Source organism: Chrysemys picta, chromosome 7, assembly GCF_011386835.1.
Source record: "Chrysemys picta bellii isolate R12L10 chromosome 7, ASM1138683v2, whole genome shotgun sequence".
NCBI lineage: Eukaryota > Metazoa > Chordata > Testudines > Emydidae > Chrysemys > Chrysemys picta.
Window position 1 is genome coordinate 124,757,785 of NC_088797.1, and position 21,062 is coordinate 124,778,846.

Genomic DNA, 21,062 nt, shown 5'->3' on the forward strand with positions numbered 1-21,062 from the left:
TCACCAAACTAACTACTGCATAATCTGATTGTCTTGGAGCTACTCGTTTAGATGCAGATGGACATACTTTAAATACCAGCTCCACAGCACCAGTGAGTCTTATCTTGAAGGGACCTTATTCAAGGGTGAGTTATTAGAACGATGATTTGCAATTTAAAAGATCAACATGCTTAGTGAACTGAAAGTCTCACTGATCTCTCTTTACTAGCATTTTTTTCTTTGTAGTCCCTAGTGAGATTTCCAGATCTCTCAACCTCTCTCGATTTCTCAGGAGACACCATTTAAAACTAGTGGGCTTTGTTCCCTGACTGAGATAACATTAGCTGGATACAGTGCTGTCCATGCAATAACTCTCTGGATGTTAGCCTGAAGATCTGGAGGTAACATCAAGGCAAGCTCCAGAAGTCAAGACATTTATTTTCAAACTAGAAGGCATCACTCTTTTCAATGAGCTGTTGCTATCTATCACATCCCAGGATGGAGAGAAATGAGCATGCAGTCATTTAGATGTTAATACAACAGAATAATAGTTCTAGAGCTTAATAAATAAAAGAAAGTATGCTCAGCTCTCTACAAGACAGAGGACAACTAGGTCCCTTTCCCAAACAATTCACAATCTTTTGAATTGTTTCAGTTCTAGATTATATAAACACAGCCTTTTACTCCATATCTATTGTCCTTTTCAGAATAAGGAAGAACTGCTTTATCTAATTTTACATTTCAAATAGAAAATAAGAATCATTTACTAAGTGTGGGGTCACGGAGTTAGAGACACATCGCCAAGCCATTTGCCATCACTAAATGTTTCAAAGTGTAGAACATTCTCTATGACAGAATCCACCTCATCTTTGAATCTGTGGCATCCTTGTTATTTTGGTGGAAGATGCTTAATGTGAGAAGGTGAGCTATTCCACCAACCATCCTTATTTAGGCAACTTTCTTTAAGGTGAACTATGAAGGATTTTTTTAAAGATGGGGTTGTGCCCTTTTTCACTTCTTTATGATGCAAAAAGAAGGTTAGAGGGGTTTTTGTTTTTTTCCAGGTTTATTTTTTGGCTTGTTACCTCAGAAATATTAAGTATGTCAAGACTGCTCTTCTCTGGCTTTGCTGGAGGACTTTTTGGCAGGTCATGTTATTGAGAGAGTCAATCCTTTTGTTGAAGAGATGGGTTGTGGAGAGTAAATCTCTAGCAAATACACACTTTATCTAGAATGTTAGTCAGTCATTGAAGTAAAATAGATGTTAATAAAAATATACACCCTTCTCCCCACATTTTTTATAATTTTATTTTAAAAATAGTTTGACTAAAAGTCCCATCCTGTCTCATCTGGCCGACTTGCACTCTCGACTCCTGTGGTATCGTTATTTCACTGGGTTGCCTAGTCATCAGTCTTTCAGCCTAGACAGCAATTAGCAGGGGAAAAAAGGCTAACAGGGATACCATACGCCTTTCAGGCCTTCTTTATACATCATAAAGATGCATTATAAGGCACAGAACCAGGTTTTTCTTCCCTTGCAAGCCACCTTTAACAGACCCTCCAGATTTATTAAGCAGAACCAGGCTCCACCTTTATTAAAAGATTGCCTATATTAAGCAACCAATTTTTGGTCAAATCCTTTAGTGATAATGTAAAAACAGGTTTCACTGCATCTTGTGAAGCTAAAAATAAAATATATACACCCAACAAACAGCTGAATAGTGATATGAATCACAGAAACACCTAACCAAACAGACAATCCATAATGATTCATTAGCATTTTAAGTACAAAACGAAATTTAAAAAGAAACTTATAGCAAATATATATATAGTATTCTCATACCTCACTCAGACACTTCAAATGTGCCTTTTGCCATGATATAGCAGCCCCGCATCTACTACTTCAATCTCTTTTTACCTGCCCACTTTAAGTGGCAGTCCAGTGAGCTGCTGATTCCATCAATGCTGCTGAACTGCATAAAGACGTAGACTGCTTAAGAGAGGTTTGATCTAAGCAGACTATTGGGAGACAGGAACTCCTGAATTCTAACCTCAGCTTTACAGACCCTCTCTGTCTCAGACAAGTACTTTCACAGCCCTGTCTCAGTTTCTCCACTATAAAATGGCGGTAACAGTAACAACTCACAATCTTGCTCCAAGAGTTTGTACTGAACTTTGAAGTTGAAATGTGTTAACTGATAATTAGGTCAAGAAGGAAGGGGCTTAATCTGCAGCCAGGGAGATTTAGGTTAGATACTGGGAAACGCTTTCTAACTATAAGCGTAGTTAACTTTTGGAACAGGCTTCCAAGGGAGGCTGTGGAATCCACAACACTGGAGGCTTTTAAGAACAAGATGGACAAACACTGGTCACAGACGGTCTAGGTTTGTTTGGTCCTGCCTCAGTGTAGTTGGACTGAATTTGATGACTTCACAAAGTTCCTTCCAGCCCTACATTTCTATGATTCTATTTATTCAAATTATCTCTAGGGGTGACAATAGCATCTAAGAGAGAGTTTCGTTAAGAGCAAATCCAGTCTAATGCTATTGTTCAAGAATTTGCAATACTTTGCTCTCTAAGTAGCATACCAGCATGGTCAGGATTTTGCTCTCTGTCACAACTTTTGCCTTCAGTATAATAAAAAGTATTTTAAAATCCTGAAGGCCCCTAACTGAAATCTCAGTATGTCAGTGAATGTTCTAGACACAATCTTTGTTCAGTGGAATTAGATGGGAGTGGATTCCTTGAAGTCTTCAAAGGGAAGTATTCCAAAAAGAATGAAAGGGAGATCAGTGTTAGAAATTAGATTTGAAATACAGACCATACCTGGCAATTCCATTTCTGATTTGGGATCTTCATATTTTACATTTGGGAATATAAATGTGTGTTCGGTTTTCAGTACACAAAGATGATATGTGAACAGAAGACTGATCTGGATTGACATACTACACCCTTGTATGTGACCAAATGCAATGGCAGAATGCCTCTATTAGCCTCACTGGCACCACAATCTTCAACAGTACTATGCGGCAGCCACTATTATACCACCACCACAAACAAAACAACTTTAAAACAAACAGATGTCAGGAAATAATTGAGCCACAAGGGAGAACACCCCCACTTCATTCTGGGGGATGGACTGAGTACGAGCTGTCAAAGGATAAACTCGTGTTATGGGTGGATAACTGGAAACTTCTGTATCTCTGGAAGTGCAGGGTTTGCTAACTTTGCATCTAGAAAGGAGAGTGCTTTATGTAAGTTCCACATAGCAGAAGATCTGGTTTGGCCATTTTATTAAAGCCTTTTAATTCAGTTTTATTAAAAAATAAGGGACAAGGTAAGAATTGCCATAGTGAGTCAGAACACCACTCCAACTAATCTAGACTGGCCAAGACAGTAGCCAACCACCAGGTATTTCAAATGAAAGCAACCCATCAATAGACAATTATATAATAGCCTGACTATATGCAGGAAGCTTTTTCCTAATCCTACGCTACAAGGGGGGAGGGATAGCTCAGTGGTTTGAGCATTGGCCTGCTAAACCCAGGGTTGTGAGTTCAGTCCTTGAGGGGGCCACTTAGGGATCTGGGGCAAAATCAGTACTTGGTCCTGCTAGTGAAGGCAGGGGGCTGGACTCAATGACCTTTCAAGGTCCCTTCCAGTTCTAGGAGATGGGATATCTCCATTAATTTAAAAAAAAATTGTTTTAAAACTTGAGGGTTTGATCTCTTTTACATCAGATAAGATGCATAAATGAATGGGGAAGATTTTCTAAAGCAGAAATGACAGGCTCCAAACTCTCTTTGACTTTCAGCAGGAGTTTGGTGGCTAACTAGTATTTGTGCCTTTGAAAATCTTTCCTGGCATCTTTATGATATGATGATTTAATCCTTGTTTGAATCCTAAACTCTCATTAACATCTTGTAGCAGTGAATTTCACAGGTTAATTGTGAACTGGGTAAAAGTAATTAGTTTAATCAGTTTGAAGTGTGTTGTATAATTTCAAGTGAGTTAAAATGTAGATTCACAGATTCTCTGTCCAGAAGGTAGCATTGTGACCATCTAGTCAAAGGCCATAGCATTTTCCCCAAATAATTCCTGTTTATCTTTACCCATGTATTCAATTACATCCAAGAAAGAATTATTTAAATTGCTTTCTCTACATTACTTTTCGGCTACATGGTGGATGAGCATTAACGCTCTTCTGACTTCTGAAATCTACATCCTTGTTGTTTGCTTTTGCATTTCACCCACTTTGAAGAGGGAGACAGAACTATCTGTTGCACTTTCTAATTATTCTTTGTTTCACTATCTGGTTTGCACGCTCTAGCAAAACTCTGTTTGGATTCAAAACACTGCACGAGAATGTTAAAAGTTTTTTTTTATTTAAACAAATTCAAAGGTTCGATAGATGCTTCCCTTTCCCTCACTCCAATCCTACTCCCCAAAACCAGAACAAAAACCACTTCATAAAATCTAAATTTGGGGATGAAAACTAGTTGCCAGTGACCCTATAACATCCACAGTAAAATCACCCACAATATGTAAAGAAATGACTGAGAATCAGATTGCTAGCACAAGGCAGATAATGATTCTTAGTATTTTATTACATACAGCATTACAGCTTCAAAATCCTGTACAAATACTCACTAGACAAACACGTCAGCTCTTTCCTCATATTCAAAATGCCATATTACAATAACTTCCCACTATTAACCCCCCCACCCTCTACAATCAGATCTTTCCAATCTAGTGGGATAACACCAAGACAGGTAAAAATGAAGCTGAGTTTCAGGAAAACACTTCCCAACAGTGAGTTGTATTAGTAGCGGAACTGTTTCCCAAGGGAAGTGGTGAAAGTTCAGTTGCTTGGGACTTTTAGAACTAGACTGGACAAAGCCATAGATGAAAAAGTATCCTGTATCTATCAAAAAATCCTGGATTGGCTCTAAGCAGATGGAATAGAATGGATGACTTCTAATATTCTTTCATTCAGTGCACACACACACTCCAACTCAACTGCTGTAGTCTACAATTCAATTTGCTTTTTTGTATGAAGCTGGTATCCCTGGTGAGGAGGCATTCTGCCAGCCACCCTTGAAGTGAAAACATTGTTAGAGGCAGCTGCCACCTGCTGCAGTTTAAAAGGTAACTTAACAAGCATATCGCAGACAAAAAAAAGGGGCCATGGCCTCACCCATAAAGTAATGTGCAAGTCAGCAAAATCTACAGGGGAAGGACAAAGGTAATTCAGAAACCGAGCCCTGCTGTCAGAAATGGAGTCTTAAGGAGGGATCCAGAGAAATAAGAACGCTTGGGAGTCTCAAGATCAGAAGACTCTACCACACATAGGGGACAGTGTCAGTGAAGGTCCAAAGCCAAGATTAATCAGGGAACACTAAGGACGTCCCTGCATGAAAAATGATCCTTTGTTTGGCCCATATGTACCACTGTTGGCCACTGGTCAGTCAGGCCACCTTTAACTCATCAAATAGCTTGGGCTGATTGTGATTCTAAGGTCAACACTGGCCAGCACAGCTGACATCTATCCGGTAAACTGGTACAGCTGCATCTCAAAGTTGGGCCCCAATATCTTAGAGAACGTATCCACCGGGTCATGCTGTAAGAGAGAATGAGATTGGAAACAACACAGAACAAGGCTCAAAGAGCAAGTTACCTGAAAAGCAAACTATTCTATACAAACTTTGCGGAGCCAACTTGGCAAGATTGCTGAAAGGGAGGGACACTTTTCTATGGGGGCACAGGAAGTTCTCAGAGCACTGACCGGTTCAACACAGGGACAGGTTAGGAATTTAAAACACCAGGGAAATACTTCAGAAGAATTAAGCAAACTAAAGCAGAGAGAAGGGGTGGCAATTTTAATAAGGGAAAATATTGAGTCTGGAGAGAGACCTATCAGTATTTTGGCTAACTCAAAAGAAAAAAATTCAGATAAAATTTAAGGACAAAAACATAAGTCATTACGGTCATTCTTGGTCATAGTTCATCCAGGACAATTTAAGGGACACTGAAGTATTATTTAGACTATTCTGACTCTCCCCACCCCCCCCCCCACCCCCAATTCCCCAATTTCCCATGGTAAAGTGGATCTTTTTGAAAGACTCCTAAAACAGACTTCATTTCCATACAGATTTGCCCCTTTACTAGTCAGTAAATAAAAATTTATTTGTCCCTTGGTGTCTAATGAAGCTCTAAAAACACCATGCTAATTTTATTATTTCCTTGTTTATGCAAGATAATCCTCACTGATGGTCGAGTAGCAGCCATTAACTAGCAGAGATGTAGCCAGCAGGGGGAGCACAAAACATTAGATTTTGCTAAGCTAAAACAAAGGTGCTATAGGTATTCTCTGGATAAAAGATTTCATTCTCCAGGGCTGACACTTTTCAAGGGAGACACCACGAGGAAGCTGGGTGGGGAAGGGAAGGAAGGGAGACAATTTTCTGAGAGCAGGGCCTTTTTCCTGCACTCAGGCAAAGATCCTCTGGGAAGCATCCACTGACTCCTTGGAGCACTGGATGTTCTTCAGGAGTCCCCTTTCAGTGTCCCCCTCTTTATCAGTGTTTTGCCCCTATGACCTGCTCCTCCATTGCCCCTTTTTGGTACCCTGTAATTGTTGATTTCTGGAGTTTGTGGCAGCTCCCTCACCTCAGGCCTTTCATTACTTTTGGGCTCCTCCCACTGAGCCCAGATATCACATAGTTCTGGTGAAGGTACCATGCTAAGCCCAATTTGAAAAAATAAAAGCAAAGAGGTCAGGAGACGTTTCTGAGAAACAAAAATCAAAGCCTGTAATGCTGAAGAATTCTAATTGCCTACATACTGAAGTAGCTCATATGTCAAGCTGAAGAAAGCAAGCATTCTGGTGCTATTTAAAAGCCAACATCACAGCATAACCTACATTTAATCCTACTTGGCCCACTTCCTAGGGTAAGTACAATTTAATTTGGGGCGCTTCTAGATCCCAGCATCCATAATACCACTGGATTTTAAATCCCTGTAAAGGTAAAGTACTAGAGGCAGCACCAGAAACATGTTTAGACTTTAGGAAGAGGTTAACTGAGGACATTGTGCTTATATAAGGATGTAAATAGTGCTGAAAGCAATGTATCAATTCAAAAGAAAGGCCAGCCAGCCTCTCTGGAGGGAGGGTGGTGGAGGTGGTGAAGGGAAGTGGGGGTTGGGTATATTTCCTTTTTATTATCTTCTTAGCACATTCATTTTTAAAAATGACTTTTAACATAAGTGCCTTTGTGTTCCTAAGATCTTAGATCATTAACATTCAGTTTTAATCATCTAATTGACTTTTCGCCATTTACGTTGTTCACGTTTTGCAATTAGGCTGACAACGAAAACATCCCATCAGCTACACCTTCAGATATTCCTGCACTACTATAAGGCTGCATCATTTCAGTTGCAGACTCTGCAGGGGAATGTTTAATTCTAAAAAAAACTACACACTGAATTTTTTAAAGTGACAAATAAATCCTTATCTTAAATATTGTTTTTTTTCCCGTTTTTATCTTGTTTTAGTAGCTGGGAGATGTCCCAGCTTTTGTATTTTTAGGGTGTGGAAGAGAAGGTTTGGCTGTGCACATGCACGTAAGAGAGCATCCAGAAAGTCCATAGGGGGAAGGGCCAGAAAAAAAGTTCCCCATATTTAAACAGCCCTAAACGTTGACTCAAAGATACTCACTGAAATGTGTTCTGTCCTGTATTTAAAAGTCACAAGGAGCTGTCAAGAGTTTGTTTATTCAATAATTGGAAGTGTTCTGTTAAAGTCTGTTATAAAATCGGTTTCTTCTGGGCAGAAGTTAGCCACCACATAACTGGATTCTAAAAACGGAAACCTGACAATTGGCTCGGAGGTTGTGATTCAGACATTAGATAATGATTTGGTTTCAGTATTAATATATTTAACTATCTTTAAAGTCACAGATTTGATTGACTTTGTACAATTTTTTCATCAGGAATTATAATCCAACAGCCACCTTCTTAGAATCATCTTTACTATTTATAAGGATTGATTATTTTTAATATTAATTTGATGATTTAATGCATTTGATGACTGAATTCTAATCCCATGTTGAGACTAATTTGTTGGTTTGACCCTGATTTGTGTTTAGTTTAGTTTGAATAACAACTTAGCTTTGAGTATATGTTTTCTTGATTTTATTTTTTTGATTTTTAAATGTTATACAAAGTTTATTAGATACTGGGTCATGCTTCTTTCAATGAGCAACATGGATCCAGAACCTTTGAGGACCATGGTGGACGCTATCCAGTTAATATAAAAGCCTGATCAGCTCCTCTAATTAGTCTTTGACTCTCAAAAGGTCCTGATCCTACTGCCATTCACTGACGTGAACAGCAATGCTTACTCACATTAGTGGGAACAGGACCACACCTTTAAGCCTAAGCTCACAGAAACAAACATTGGGCCACTTTTGCTGAGTGTGTGACGCTGTACTCCTGCACATGCACAGCATTGGTCCTCAGGGGATTCTAGCCCACAGCAAGGACTGAGTGTTACCCACTAGTTGGATCCAGAAGATGACTGTCCTTGGTTGGCTTCTACTATATGAATCTACTCAGCTTAGTCTCCTAGATGTGGGTACTAGAGCAGGTTGCTTGCAAAGGTACGTCTGTATGCGACTGGACAGTATCATGGCGTAACGTCGGTTAGAAGCTGGGTATTGGTATATAGGCAACCAGCAAAACGTTCAGCTCTCAGGGATACTAAAAGCAGAGAGAGACAAAAAAAAAAAAAAAATCAAAGGTCTGGGATAAGAATAAGCTTCAGACAATTTGCCTCCAACTGAAAAATAGCAATATGGTGTCTGGAGAAATGACAGTCTGAGTTCTACTCCTGTCCCAAACTCCCCAGTGTTAGCATAAGTAAACATGCTCCACAGACTCCATAGCTACATTTTCCCTGTTGTACATCCAGCCAGACAAACCTCCTTAGGGAGCTGGTTGCAGCTCCCTGATCCGGAGCCACACAGCCCCAGGCACAAATTAAACCTGCAGAAGAGCAGCTTTAGTTCACGCCAATTGGGAAAATCTTTGCTTCACCGTGCCCCACCCTGCCCACGCAGATTATGCACAGATTATGCAACACAAGTGGCTTTAGCTGATCAGTGAATCTGGCCCAATATCACTCATAATATGCTTTACACTTACAACAGATTTCACTTAAAGATCTCAAAGTGCTTTACAGAAAGAAAATAAGTATTATCCCCATTTTACAGATGGAGAAATAGGCACAGAATGGTTATGGGACTTACCCAAATCACACAGAGAATCAGTGGTAGAGTTAAGAACAGACACAACAGTCACGCACTAACCACAAAAGGATGGTGCCTACTCACTCCTATACAGACTCTACTATCCTTTTGGTTCCCACCCTTGTTAAGGTGTTTTGCTGTGGCACTTATGTATCATGAACAGTTGTCTTAAGGCAGCATGAAGTCACATAAGGTTATCACACTGAAAAATGAACACCTAATAAAGTAACTGGGGTTTTTAACTTCAGGCTTCTTGGACCCAACTTTTTTTTAAGGATTGTATAAAACCAAATTAATTCAGTATCTTTCCAGTTACTGGCTGGGAGATGACCTGGTACACATTACATTTTTGTCTAGGCATTTATTCTGCACTCACTGCCATATTATCCAAGTATGTCTTTTGGCAAATTCTTTACCAGTTTCTACAGACCCATATGTCAGTGCTTTGATCTTTGCAAAAGGGTGATCATTTCAGTAACGGATCAGAAATCTATTAGATATGGCTTTTTTAGACAGGCTGCCTAGTTAACATTTGAGGAGGCTTGGCAGAGCCAATCCCCTGGGTTTCTTTGCTATCCTGCAGAAGCTTGCATTTGATGCTGCTATTTTATCCCCTTCCAAAATGAACCTGGAAATATCTGTACAGAGATGAGGAGTAAAATTGTTAAAAGTACCTACGTGGCTTAGGTGCTTATGTCTCATTGATTTTCAGTTGCATTTTGTTGCTTTTGAAAATTTTATCTGAGAACAAGGCTGGCATTGGAAAGGGATAGGTACTAACAGAGGAACAGAATAGGATGCTCAGTCTGCCAGGACTAGGGATAGCACTGATCACCACTTTAAATCTATTGTTTTTAAAAGTTTGTTCACATAGTTTGATGAAGTTGGAGTCCTACAGGAGCTCTTGGTTCAGGCGTGTTTGTCTAAGGTATCAGACATCATCTTTAGTCCTTTTCTAGCACTTCAGAGGAAGTGTGTCCTCTTATGACTTTGGCCTTCAATTTATTTTTTTTAGCTAGGATTAAGCTGAATTCCTCTACCTCCCAATAAATGCTAAACTAAACTCAAACAGCTCTAACCTCTGCTAGTGAAGATATGGGCAATTAGGTTACTCAATATGCACACACACTTCACAATTATTTGCTGTGACTACTCACAAACACTTTGGATTTTTATACACAAAATCTTACAAAAACCTTCAACACATATATACTGATTAAAATCCAAAGGATTATATTCTGGAAGATGTACCCTACGTCTACAAAACAGTGGTACTTATTCAGTAGCAGAAAAGATATGCATCACCATATGCGGCTCACAAAGCAATACCCTATGATAATTATATGTACAGATACTATACAAGAAAGCTAGGGAACAGATCACAGCTTGGGCAGACATATTGGACTTTAGTCAGTGAGCTACCTTTAACATGCAAAAAGCAAAAGAAATATTTCAGTATAAAACTACCCTGTATTACATCTAGAAAGATATGATTTGCATACGGAATAACCACTTTGTTCATCCTTACCCAACTGGAGCACTTCTGCACCAAAGACTACAGGCCACAAGGTACCTGGCTGCATATAAACATTCTACAACTCTTCTTGATTCAGCATTGGTGCAGTATTAGTCAAATACTGTATATAAACTAGCAAACATAGTACTGCTATGTCAAGTGCACACACCAATTCTGTTTACAGATCCATATCATATGTCAATTAACTGTATCACCATCCCACACACAAAACCTGCACACATGCATAGATTTATGTTAGTCTGTGTGCTTACATATGCTTCCCTGTAACTATTCCCATGAAACAGTTTTAAAAATCACAATATTGCCACCATTTCATTAATAAGGAGGCCAACATCTGTGAACTCAAAGTAAAGCCACAGAATGATCCATTATAATAAACTGCAACTAAAAATGGTTATTCAGATATTGTTATTAAGATCTAAATCCTATAATGTGCTGTGTAAGCTAAATAACTCTAAGCACCTCCTCATTTCACTCGGAGGGGACATATACCATCTCAATAAGAGGAACACTATACACTCCAATACCCTGCATCTCTCCTATACACAGACAGAGAATTTAAAGAGGCAGAGAGAACAATAGTTCAGTTAACTTCCATATACTGCCGTATACACTACGGTCCATTCCAGGCCTAGTGAAAGTTCACATATCTGGTACTGCACACTGTACCGCTCTCCTTACAAGGGTTAGACAAACAGGCCAGCGAATCCTGGCAAAAAGGAAATGCATGCTAAGTTCATGTTGGGGCTATCACTCGGCTATTTCTGGAACACCCGTAACTAAAAAAAGACCCAGTTCACACGAGTAGTTATTTTACCTTACTGTCCCACAAGAACTAATGCATTTTTTCCGATTACATTTTCCCACAATAAAATACACTAGAAAATGTGACAAATATTCTTATAAAAGCACATTTATTAATATATATAGAAACCTGGGTATAAATAGAAATATATAAAAGGGTATGTTTATATATAGACATGTCAATTTCTAACTAAAGCTAGTCCATGGGATTGAAGTCATGTCTTAATTCATTCCCGAAAATTTTGTTTTAAAAAAAAATCAAATATGAATTGACAGCCATCGTCATATCCTGCCTCTTCGTTAACAGCTAGCCAACAGTTCAGTTTATCTGAATTAAATAAGGGTCATTACATTTGGATAAAAGGGATTTTAGAGAAGAAAGGCAGTTTTCAATGGTAACGTTCTGGTATCTCTTGGGGAAATTAAACATCAATAGAAGTGACCTTTACGTGACAAAAAAAGGGAGGGTAATTTGCTCCAGCTCTTTTCTAAAATATGAGAGCAAATATCAAACTGCTGAAAATGCATGGATTCCCAATCCTGTTTCTCCTGATGTTAAAAACCACCAGAGTAACACAACCAGGGCAACAGTCTATTATCAGTCAGAAGAAGAGCAGCTGGGTAGAGAATTCAAAAACCAATTCACACTGTGGGAATTTACATTAGCCTCCCATTAAAAAGTATCAACAGAGGAGTTGTTAGGAATAGACATCAGAGATCCTTGCATGCCCGCTGATTGCAGTGCAAGGTATGGTGAAGAGTTTCTGAAATCAAGATTTAGAGTCTAATGAACTTCAGTAGCATTCTCCCATCAGACTGACAGATCAGCTTCACCTTTCATGCTAGTTCTCATGCACAGTGTTACCATATTATGCTTTGATTTCTTATTTGAAAAGCTGAGGTGTTAGTATTACCATATCCCCTCTTCTCTCCTCCATAGCCTTTTCCACTATGCTCGGTAACTCCGTCAATCAAAAGTCTGGAGATGTGTTGGACAGTGGACAAATAAATACAAGATTCTTACCATGATTGTACCTAAACATTTCTCTGCATCCTAATGAATCCCAAAAGCCCTTTACAAACATTACTTATTTTACAAGTCACTGTGCCCCCGCGCTGAAACACATTCCTCTTTGTGGAAACATAGTAGGTTCAACAGTTACCATACATATGCCAGGCTGTAGGGGGAACAGTTACACAAACTAGAATTAGGCCAAGACACAGGGGTAAACAACCTCAGTTCACACCCTCTTGTAGAAAGGACATGGACCCTTAAGAATCGCAAATGGTCAGAATCTCCATTCTGCATTTCATTCAAGAGATGACATCTCTGTCAGCTGAGGCATTAATGCAACTAACAGAAGAAAACCACTTACTGCATTAACCTGTTTCCTGAAGCATTCTGGGATTTCCTAAGAGATCCCCCATCCAAGTAGTATCACCAAGGCCAACCTGGATTAGCAAATGCTATATGAGGAGATCAAAGCTTGAGGCGGGATGACTACAGGCCACAATAAAGGAGGATACTCTTCTCACCAATGGTATTAGCCAGCAATGGACCTACTGACACAGGAAACGCTGAGATTAAAGGTCAGACAAATAATTGCATATGATGCCTGGCACTCTTAGCCAATGAGTCTATTCTCCTCTTGATGCTCATGTGTCACTTTCATTGATATTAATCAAAGCTTCATATACACACACAAAAGTCTCTAGCCTGCTTTCAGTAGCATATGTAATAAAACAGACTCCAGCAGGAACTCTAGAATCATAGCATAGGTTTATGGACCAGTTAGTGTTACAAGACAGCTGGTCAATAGAGAGCCCGTAAACTCAGCTTCCATACAATCAGCACTGCTACTAAATTAAGCATCAGGATGATTTGGGTTGTTTTGTTGTCAGAGCTGTTTATTCCCTCTGCACTTTAGTCCACAAGGCAGTGGTAGCCATGTAATTGGTGTATCTTGCAACACACAGCTCTGCTTTCCAGCTAAATGGAAAGCAAGAGAATGGCTGTAATTCTGAGATGGGGTTTGAATGGTATATGCCACATGGGTGTATTTTCTAACAAAGCCTGAAGCACACTGCCCAAGTTAGGGTCTGGCTACAATGTCTTTTAAAAACATTTGGAGACTTAACAGAAAAACAATGTGGGGGGGAAACTGGATGAGTCTGGGTAGTTGCAAGTGGCATATTTATTTGTATTATAGTAGCACTTAATCAATACCCAACTGACAACTGCATCTCACTGTGCTGGGCAAACACACAGGGAAGGTCTACATTACAAAGTTAGGTCAATTTAACTACATTGCTTGGGGCTGCAGACACCATTAAGTGAATGGAAGAATTTTTCCGTCAACCTAGCTACCGCCTCTTAGAGGTTTAGTAGGTTTACTAAAATGATGAAATAACCCTTTCCATCACTATAGTAGCTCCACAATAGTGCTCGAGTGCAGCTGTGCTCCTGCAACATGTCTAGTGTAGACATACCCAGAGAGAGATCTGGTCCCTGCCTCAAAAAGTTTACAATGTAAGGCAAGATGAAACAACTAAATGTAACACATGGGGGGAAAAAAAGAACACAAGAATGGCCATACAGGGTCAGAACAATAGTCCAACCAGCCCAGTATTGTGTCTTCCAACAGTGGCTTGTGACAGATACTTCAGTCAGAACGAACAGAACTGGGCAATTATCAAGTGATCCATCCCATTGTCCAGTCCAAGGTTTAGGGACATCCAGAACATGGGGTTGTGTCCCTGACCATCTTGGCTAATAGCCATTGATGGACCTATCCTCAATGAACTTACTTAATTCTTTTCTGAACCCACTTATAATTTTGGCCTTCACAACAAATCCTAGCAATGAGCTCCAAAGGGTAACTGTGTGTTGTGTGAAGTAGTACTTCCTTCTGTTTGTTTTAAACCTGCTTCCTATTAATATCATTAGATGACCCCCTACTTCTTGTGTTATGTGAAGGGGTAAACAACATTTCCCTATTTACTTTCTCCACACCATTCATGATTTTACAGACCTCTATCATATCCCTTCCTAAATCATCTCTTCTCCAAAAGGAACAGGCCACATCCTTCTAATTTCTCCTCAGATGGAAGCTGTTCCACACCCCTAATCATTTTTGTTGCCCTTCTCTTTCCAATTCTAATATATATTTTTCTGAGATGGGGGGACCAGAACTGCACACAGTATTCAAGGTGTGGGCATACCATGGATTTATACAGTGGCATGATGATATTTTCTGTCTTATTATCTATCCCTTTCCTAATGTTTCCTAATATTCTGCTAGTTTTTTTGACTGCTGCAAAATGTTGATCAGATGTTTTCAGAGAACTATTCAATGACTGCAAGATCTTTTTCTTGAGTGGTAACAGCTAATTTAAGCCACATAACTTTGTATGTGTAGTTGGGATTGTTTTTTTTTCCAATGAGCATTACTTCATACTTATCAACACTGAATTTCATCTACCATTTTGTTGCCCAGTCACCCAGTTTTGTGAAATCCCTTTGTAACTCTTTACAGTCAGCTTTGGACTTAACTATCTTGATTAATTTTGTGTCAGCTGTTTGAACTTTGCCACCCCACTGTTTACCTCTTTTTCCAGATCATTTATGAATATGTTGAACAGCACTGGCCCCAGTACAGATTCTTGGGGGACCCCACTATTTACCTCTCTCCACTGTGAAAACTAATAATTTATTCCTACCCTTTGTTACCTATCTTTTAACCAGTTATTGATCTCTGAGAAGACCTTTCCCTCTTATCCCATGACGGCTTACTTTGCTTAAGAGCCTTTGGCGAGGGACCTTGTACTCGAACTTTCAGAAAGTCTCAGACACTATATCCACTGAATTACCCTTGTCCACATGTTTGTTGACTCCCTCAAAGAATTCTAATAGATTGATGAGGCATGATTTCCCTTTACAAAAGCCGTGTTGACTCTTCCACAACATACCATGTTCATCTATGTGTCTAATAATTTATTTCTTTACCATAATTTTAACCAATGTGCCTAGTGCTGAAGTTAGTCTCACCAGCCTGTAATTGCCAGGATTGCCTCTGGAGCCTTTTTAAAAAATCAGCCTCACATTAGCTATCCTCCAGGCATCTGGTACAGAGGCTGATTTAAGTGATAGGTTACATACTGCAGTTAGCAGTTCTACAATTTCATATACGAGTTCCTTCCGAACTTTTGGGTCACCAAAACAATTGGGTCCTGGTGACTTATTACTGTTTATCAATTTCTTCCAAAACTTCTTCTATTAACACCTCAATCTGGGACAGTTCCTCAGATCTGTCACGCAAAATAAATGGCTCAAGTGTGGGAATCTCTCTCATATTCTCTGCAATGAAAACTGATTAAAAGAATTCATTTAGTTTCTCTGCAACAGCCTTGTCTTCCTTGAGTGCTCCTTTAGCACCTCGATCATCCAGTGGCCCCACTGATTGTTTGGCAGGCTTCCTCTTTCTGATGTACTTTAAAAAAAATTGTTATTAGTTTTTATCTTTTGATAGTTACGCTTCAAACTCTTTTGTGGCCTGCCTAATTAGACTTTTACACTTGACTTGCCAGAGTTTTTGTTCCTTTCTATAATCCTCAGTAGGATTTGACTTCTAATTTTTAAAAGATGGCTTTCTGTCTCTAACTGCCTCTTTTACTCCGTTTAGCCATGGTGGCATTTTTTTTTTTTGGCCCGCTTACTTTTTTTTATATGAATATACATAGTTTGAGTCTCTATTACGGTGTTTTTAAAAAGTTTCCATGCAGCATGTCAGCATTTCACTTTTGTGACTGTTCCTTTTAATGTCCATTTAATTAGCCTCCTCATTTTTACGCAGTTCTTCTTTTTGAAGTTAAATACTACAATGGTGGGTTTCCTTAGTATTTTCCCCACTACAAGGATGTTACATTTAATTCTAATATAGTCACTATTACCTAGACGGAGATCGCTAGAGGGAGGGCAACATTTCCGTAGGCTACCAATGTGTTTAACCTGATGGTCTGCATCCTTCACTTTTTTTTTTTTTTTAAATATCTATAAGTAAATGTCAGCAAATTTCCCTGGCCCTCTCAGCTAGCCACTATCAAATGGCAATTTCCTGTAGGCATCCCAGTAGAAGTGGATCTTGTAGGAAAGATTTGAAGGAAGAGTCTAGTGGCTTTACAGACTGGACTAGGGAATGTGGTCCGTGCATACGGGACAGTGTGAAAGCGCTTGCGGGAAAAGAGGGCAGCTGAAACTGACTGTTTGTGCAACTGTGGGAGTGGGTGGTTCAATGATAAGAAAGGAGCAGCACAGTGCCTTTACTCCTTAAAAATCACCCCATCAAACTTGGTAACAATTTTTGGGTCAGATGAACAGAGTGAGACCATCTGATAGCTCAGGGGTCGGCAACGTTTGGCACGCGGCTCACCAGGGTAAGCACCCTAGCGGGCCGGGCCAGTTTATTTACCTGCTGACGCGGCAGGTTCGGCCGATTGCGGCCCCCACTGGCCGCGGTTCGCCGTCCCGGGCCAATGGGGGCGGCGGGAAGCCGCGGCCAGCACATCCCTCGCCCGCGCCGCTTCCCGCCGCCCCCATTGGCCCGGGACGGCGAACCGCGGCCAGTGGGGGCCGCGATCGGCCGAACCTGCCGCATCAGCAAGTAAATAAACTGGCCCGGCCCGCTAGGGTGCTTACCCTGGGGAGCCGCATGCCAAACGTTGCCGACCCCTGTGATAGCTATTGGGTGGGCTTCAGTAAAAGTCGGCTGCCATTTGCAGTTCACTTCCTAAAAGGTAAAACAGACATTACATGAACTTCTATCATAACGAGCCCTAATCGAGCCTTTTGATAGAAGTTTCAGGGTTCAAATATTAAATGAACCATGGAGACTCAACATCCCTCTTATCCCTTGATTGTGTGTGGTGGGGGAGGGGACAGGGGAAAGAGAAGGTGGGGGGGGAGAATAGAAGCTTGCTCAGTTCAGCCCACTCAGTACCTGTTCTGTGGGTAAGTACTTCAGTCTCCACGACTATCAATCTGGTACCTTTATTCAGCACTGAACTCATACCAAAGAAACATCACTTTCCCCACCCATCTCTTGCTCCTTTAACCATCTTCCAGCAACATATGAAGCATATGTGCAAAAAGCAAAAATAAACACAGTTCCTTCCCCCATGGGTCTGATCCAATCTCTGAAACTATGAGAGCAAGAACTCAACATAAATAAAACTCATACTTTTAACAATGGGATTTCCCCATCCATTAGTCTTTACTATCACACAGTACCTTTGTCATAAAGGAGGGGAAGTGGATTCTTTCCACTTTTCACAAGGTAGGGTCAGACAAAGAATGAGCTAGAGCTAGAAAAAAAAGGTAGTGATCACATAAGGTCAAATACTATACGGCACTGTTACTAAAATGTCTAAAGGTACTAAAGGAAGGTGCAGATGGCAAGAAGGTAACTCGACAAAGTAATTGCACTGAACTGAAAGAAAAATATCACCTCAAAGCAGCTTCATGTTTTCAAGGGGAATGTGCACTTAAATGTTTAAGGATTTTAAGAATAATAACTGGACAGAAAACACTAGTTAATGGCAGAGGCACATCGGGGCCGAGTGAAGTGGCGAGACGACAGATAGGATTATCACAAGCTCTGGGTTACAGATGTCAGCAGGATACTTGCCCCAAGAAGCATATTACTTACTAGAAAGTGAGCGTGGGAAGCAAGTACCCATGGGACAAGGCAAGAATCTTCCAGGTAAAAGGAAGCTATGATGTTTGAGAGATAAAACTGAGGATAGGACAGCCTGTGAGAGTTCATGCAGCCCAGGAGAGTTGTGGTGCTCCCCATACTATCAACAATTTGCCTCTCTCTCTCTCCTCTTCATTAACTGATCAGTTACCCCTGAAACAAGAGAGGGCCTTTTATGTACAGGAATCTCTCCAACTCGTACTGACTTGCCCAGTGGGTCCCGCCAAGCTGCTCGTGAGAAAGTCTCCTGAAGCCTGTGGACAATGAAAGCAGCCCTTTTTCCATCCCTCCCAAAGTATTTAAAGACTTGAATTTTCCCGTCTCTGTTTTGGTTCATCTCTCTCTTCCTATAAATAGAGAAGCAGCAGTGCATCCATCTCCTCTTCATTTTTCTGGTGGTCTAATATTGTATGCCTGCTGGAATGTTTTTCTAGTAAATGATAAGCGATGTGAATGAAACATGTCAAAGACAAAGGATGAGTGACCTTGAGCTCAGAGAGATAGGAGAGAGGGGAGCATTCTCCTCTTTCCCAAGCGGCAGGTATCTTTTCTCTGGACCAAAGGGTTGTGTTTTGGAAACAAATGTATCTATTTCTGTCATTTCCTTTAGACTTACCGTCTTCATGGGGCTGATACGGAGGCTGACTACAGTGTCTGAGAATGACCATTTGGTCCCATCAGAAACCATGTCCAATCTAAATAGGAGATTTTCAAAGGAAACGTGCTCCTGCTGCTAAGCACATGTCTGAGTGGACTAATGCTGTGATCCCAGAGCCTCCGCTTTAATCCAGAGACTAATCATTGAGTTAGCACTTGGGGTGGAGGGCCAAGTCTTCTGAATTTCAATTGTACACACTGCTGAGGGACTGAAATAGAACTCCGCAGGCATTCTAGCTGCCATGGGAAAACAAGGGTGGATTGGCTAGTCACCCTACTTTGAGAAGAGCTGCAAGAAGGCATACAGCCTTGAGTCTCACCCATAGATGGTGCTGTGGCTAATTTTATACAACAATGAAAGGTCCCAAGAATGCCAAAAAAATCATAGACGTGAGAGAGGAAGAGCCAGAGTGGGGGGGAATAAATGCTGGGCCCTTTTGGTTTGGTCACAGAGCTAGCTTCATACATCAGTCATACCCACGCATGGAGTGTAGAACATAAGACACTACATGACCAACAGTAAAATATAGATTTCAGGCTGTTCACACTGCACTGGTTAACAGGCAGGTCTGCTGTGCTAAAACATCACCTTCTACATTCATTTCAGTGCAGTGAGGGAGAAGTTGGAGGGGCGGAGGGGAAGAGAGGAAGAAAATTAATGAACTCCAGAAGGCAATGGTCCTCAACGTCTTTTTACGAACGAGAACTGCAATCAAGGATTTTAGATGGAGACTGACTGAAACCTCAAAATCTGGCTCTGGATTTGAACACCCCAATGGTCAGAGTTAATTGGATTTGGAACATCTTAAAAATCAACAACATCCTGCAAGGTCTGGACCAAGCTACCTCCCACTCCAAATATGTGAGCCCCCTGAAAGTAGAGGGCCGTACGATGGAGCTTTGATCCAAAGTCACCTGTCCACTTTCTCACCCTGAGGAAATGGCAAGTTGTGATGTTGCCTGCCAGTACTTTAAGAGAGTCGTTGGCAGTGTTACACAGACTGGTTGGCAAGGTGAATGAGAACTAGCTACTTTAACTTTCTAAGCAGTATTCATTGGGCAGTCAGATTCTTGAAGAGCTGTCAGGGCCCTTGACTCTTGGCTAGCCTAATCCACTAGAAGGTAAATCCCTTCCAGAAAACATTCCTTACTGCCTGAAAAAACTCCTTTGGCAACTGAAGGTCCATACTTTAGAACAGGAGCCTGAGAGGAATGTTCCCTGCTGCTCCTGATGGGGGAAGGTAGGACACAGCTGGTGCCCCCAGCCTCAGCACATGAAAATCTCCAATGAACAGCCCTGATTTGGAGGGGGAATGGGAAACAAGCACCAAACACAGCACTCAGTGTTCTAAAGGCTCAGCATAGAAGGATCTTCTGAGCCCTGCTCTGTCATGGCTGGAGAGCAGAAGAGCCACCCAGGAGAAATGTACACCAGGTACATTAAAAAGGGGAAATCAAGCCTCATTGGTGGTAATGCCACCAAAATCAACAGCTGAAAAAGCTAAGGGGAACTGCCATTTCTGAGGCCAGGGACTGGTAAAGCAGGAGATAGACTCCAGGATCTAGTTTTCCTTCTACATCATCATCAGCAGTTTTGTGATGAGTTGATATTTCCTTTACAGGTAGCTCTGTCAATTAAATCTATTTTGGGGGGAGTGTGACGTCCACCCCAGAAGTTGCTGTATTTCAGTGGTGCTGTATATGTTTTTTAAAGCAGTTTGGGATGCCCCAGGATGTAAAGCATTACAGCAATGTATTAACAAAAACTCTATCAATGCACATGTAGAATGACTCCCTAACTCCAGGAATGAAGCAAGATGTGGCTTCCCTAAATTATATTAATTGACCCCCTTGCTGACAGTCTCAGCAGAGAATCCAAGAACAGAGTAGACCACAGATATTTAATGACCCTCTTCATCCTTAGGTAATAGGAGGTGACAGTCAGTGCTCGAGAACTGGAATGACAGCAGTTATTGCCAGTGTTCAAAGCTTGATTCACCAGGAGATGGATTCACTACAAAGGGC

At 40.8% G+C, this 21,062-nt stretch overlaps 1 protein-coding gene across 3 annotated transcripts in view; it reads right to left on the reverse strand.

Annotated features, from left to right (window-relative positions):
- Window positions 1-21,062, reverse strand: part of CNNM2 (cyclin and CBS domain divalent metal cation transport mediator 2) — a 169,351-nt gene that overhangs the window by 32,742 nt on the left and 115,547 nt on the right. The window contains exon 2 of one of the 3 annotated variants that reach the window (XM_065552573.1): window positions 4,397-5,599. The exons of 1 other annotated variant lie outside the window; for it this stretch is intronic. In XM_065552573.1, coding sequence (XP_065408645.1) covers window positions 5,595-5,599 — 5 coding nt within the window. In that variant the 3' untranslated portion in view covers window positions 4,397-5,594. Of the gene's footprint in view, window positions 1-4,396; window positions 5,600-6,060; window positions 8,740-21,062 lie in introns of those variants that run through there. One more of the 3 variants, XM_065552570.1, reaches the window with a different exon arrangement.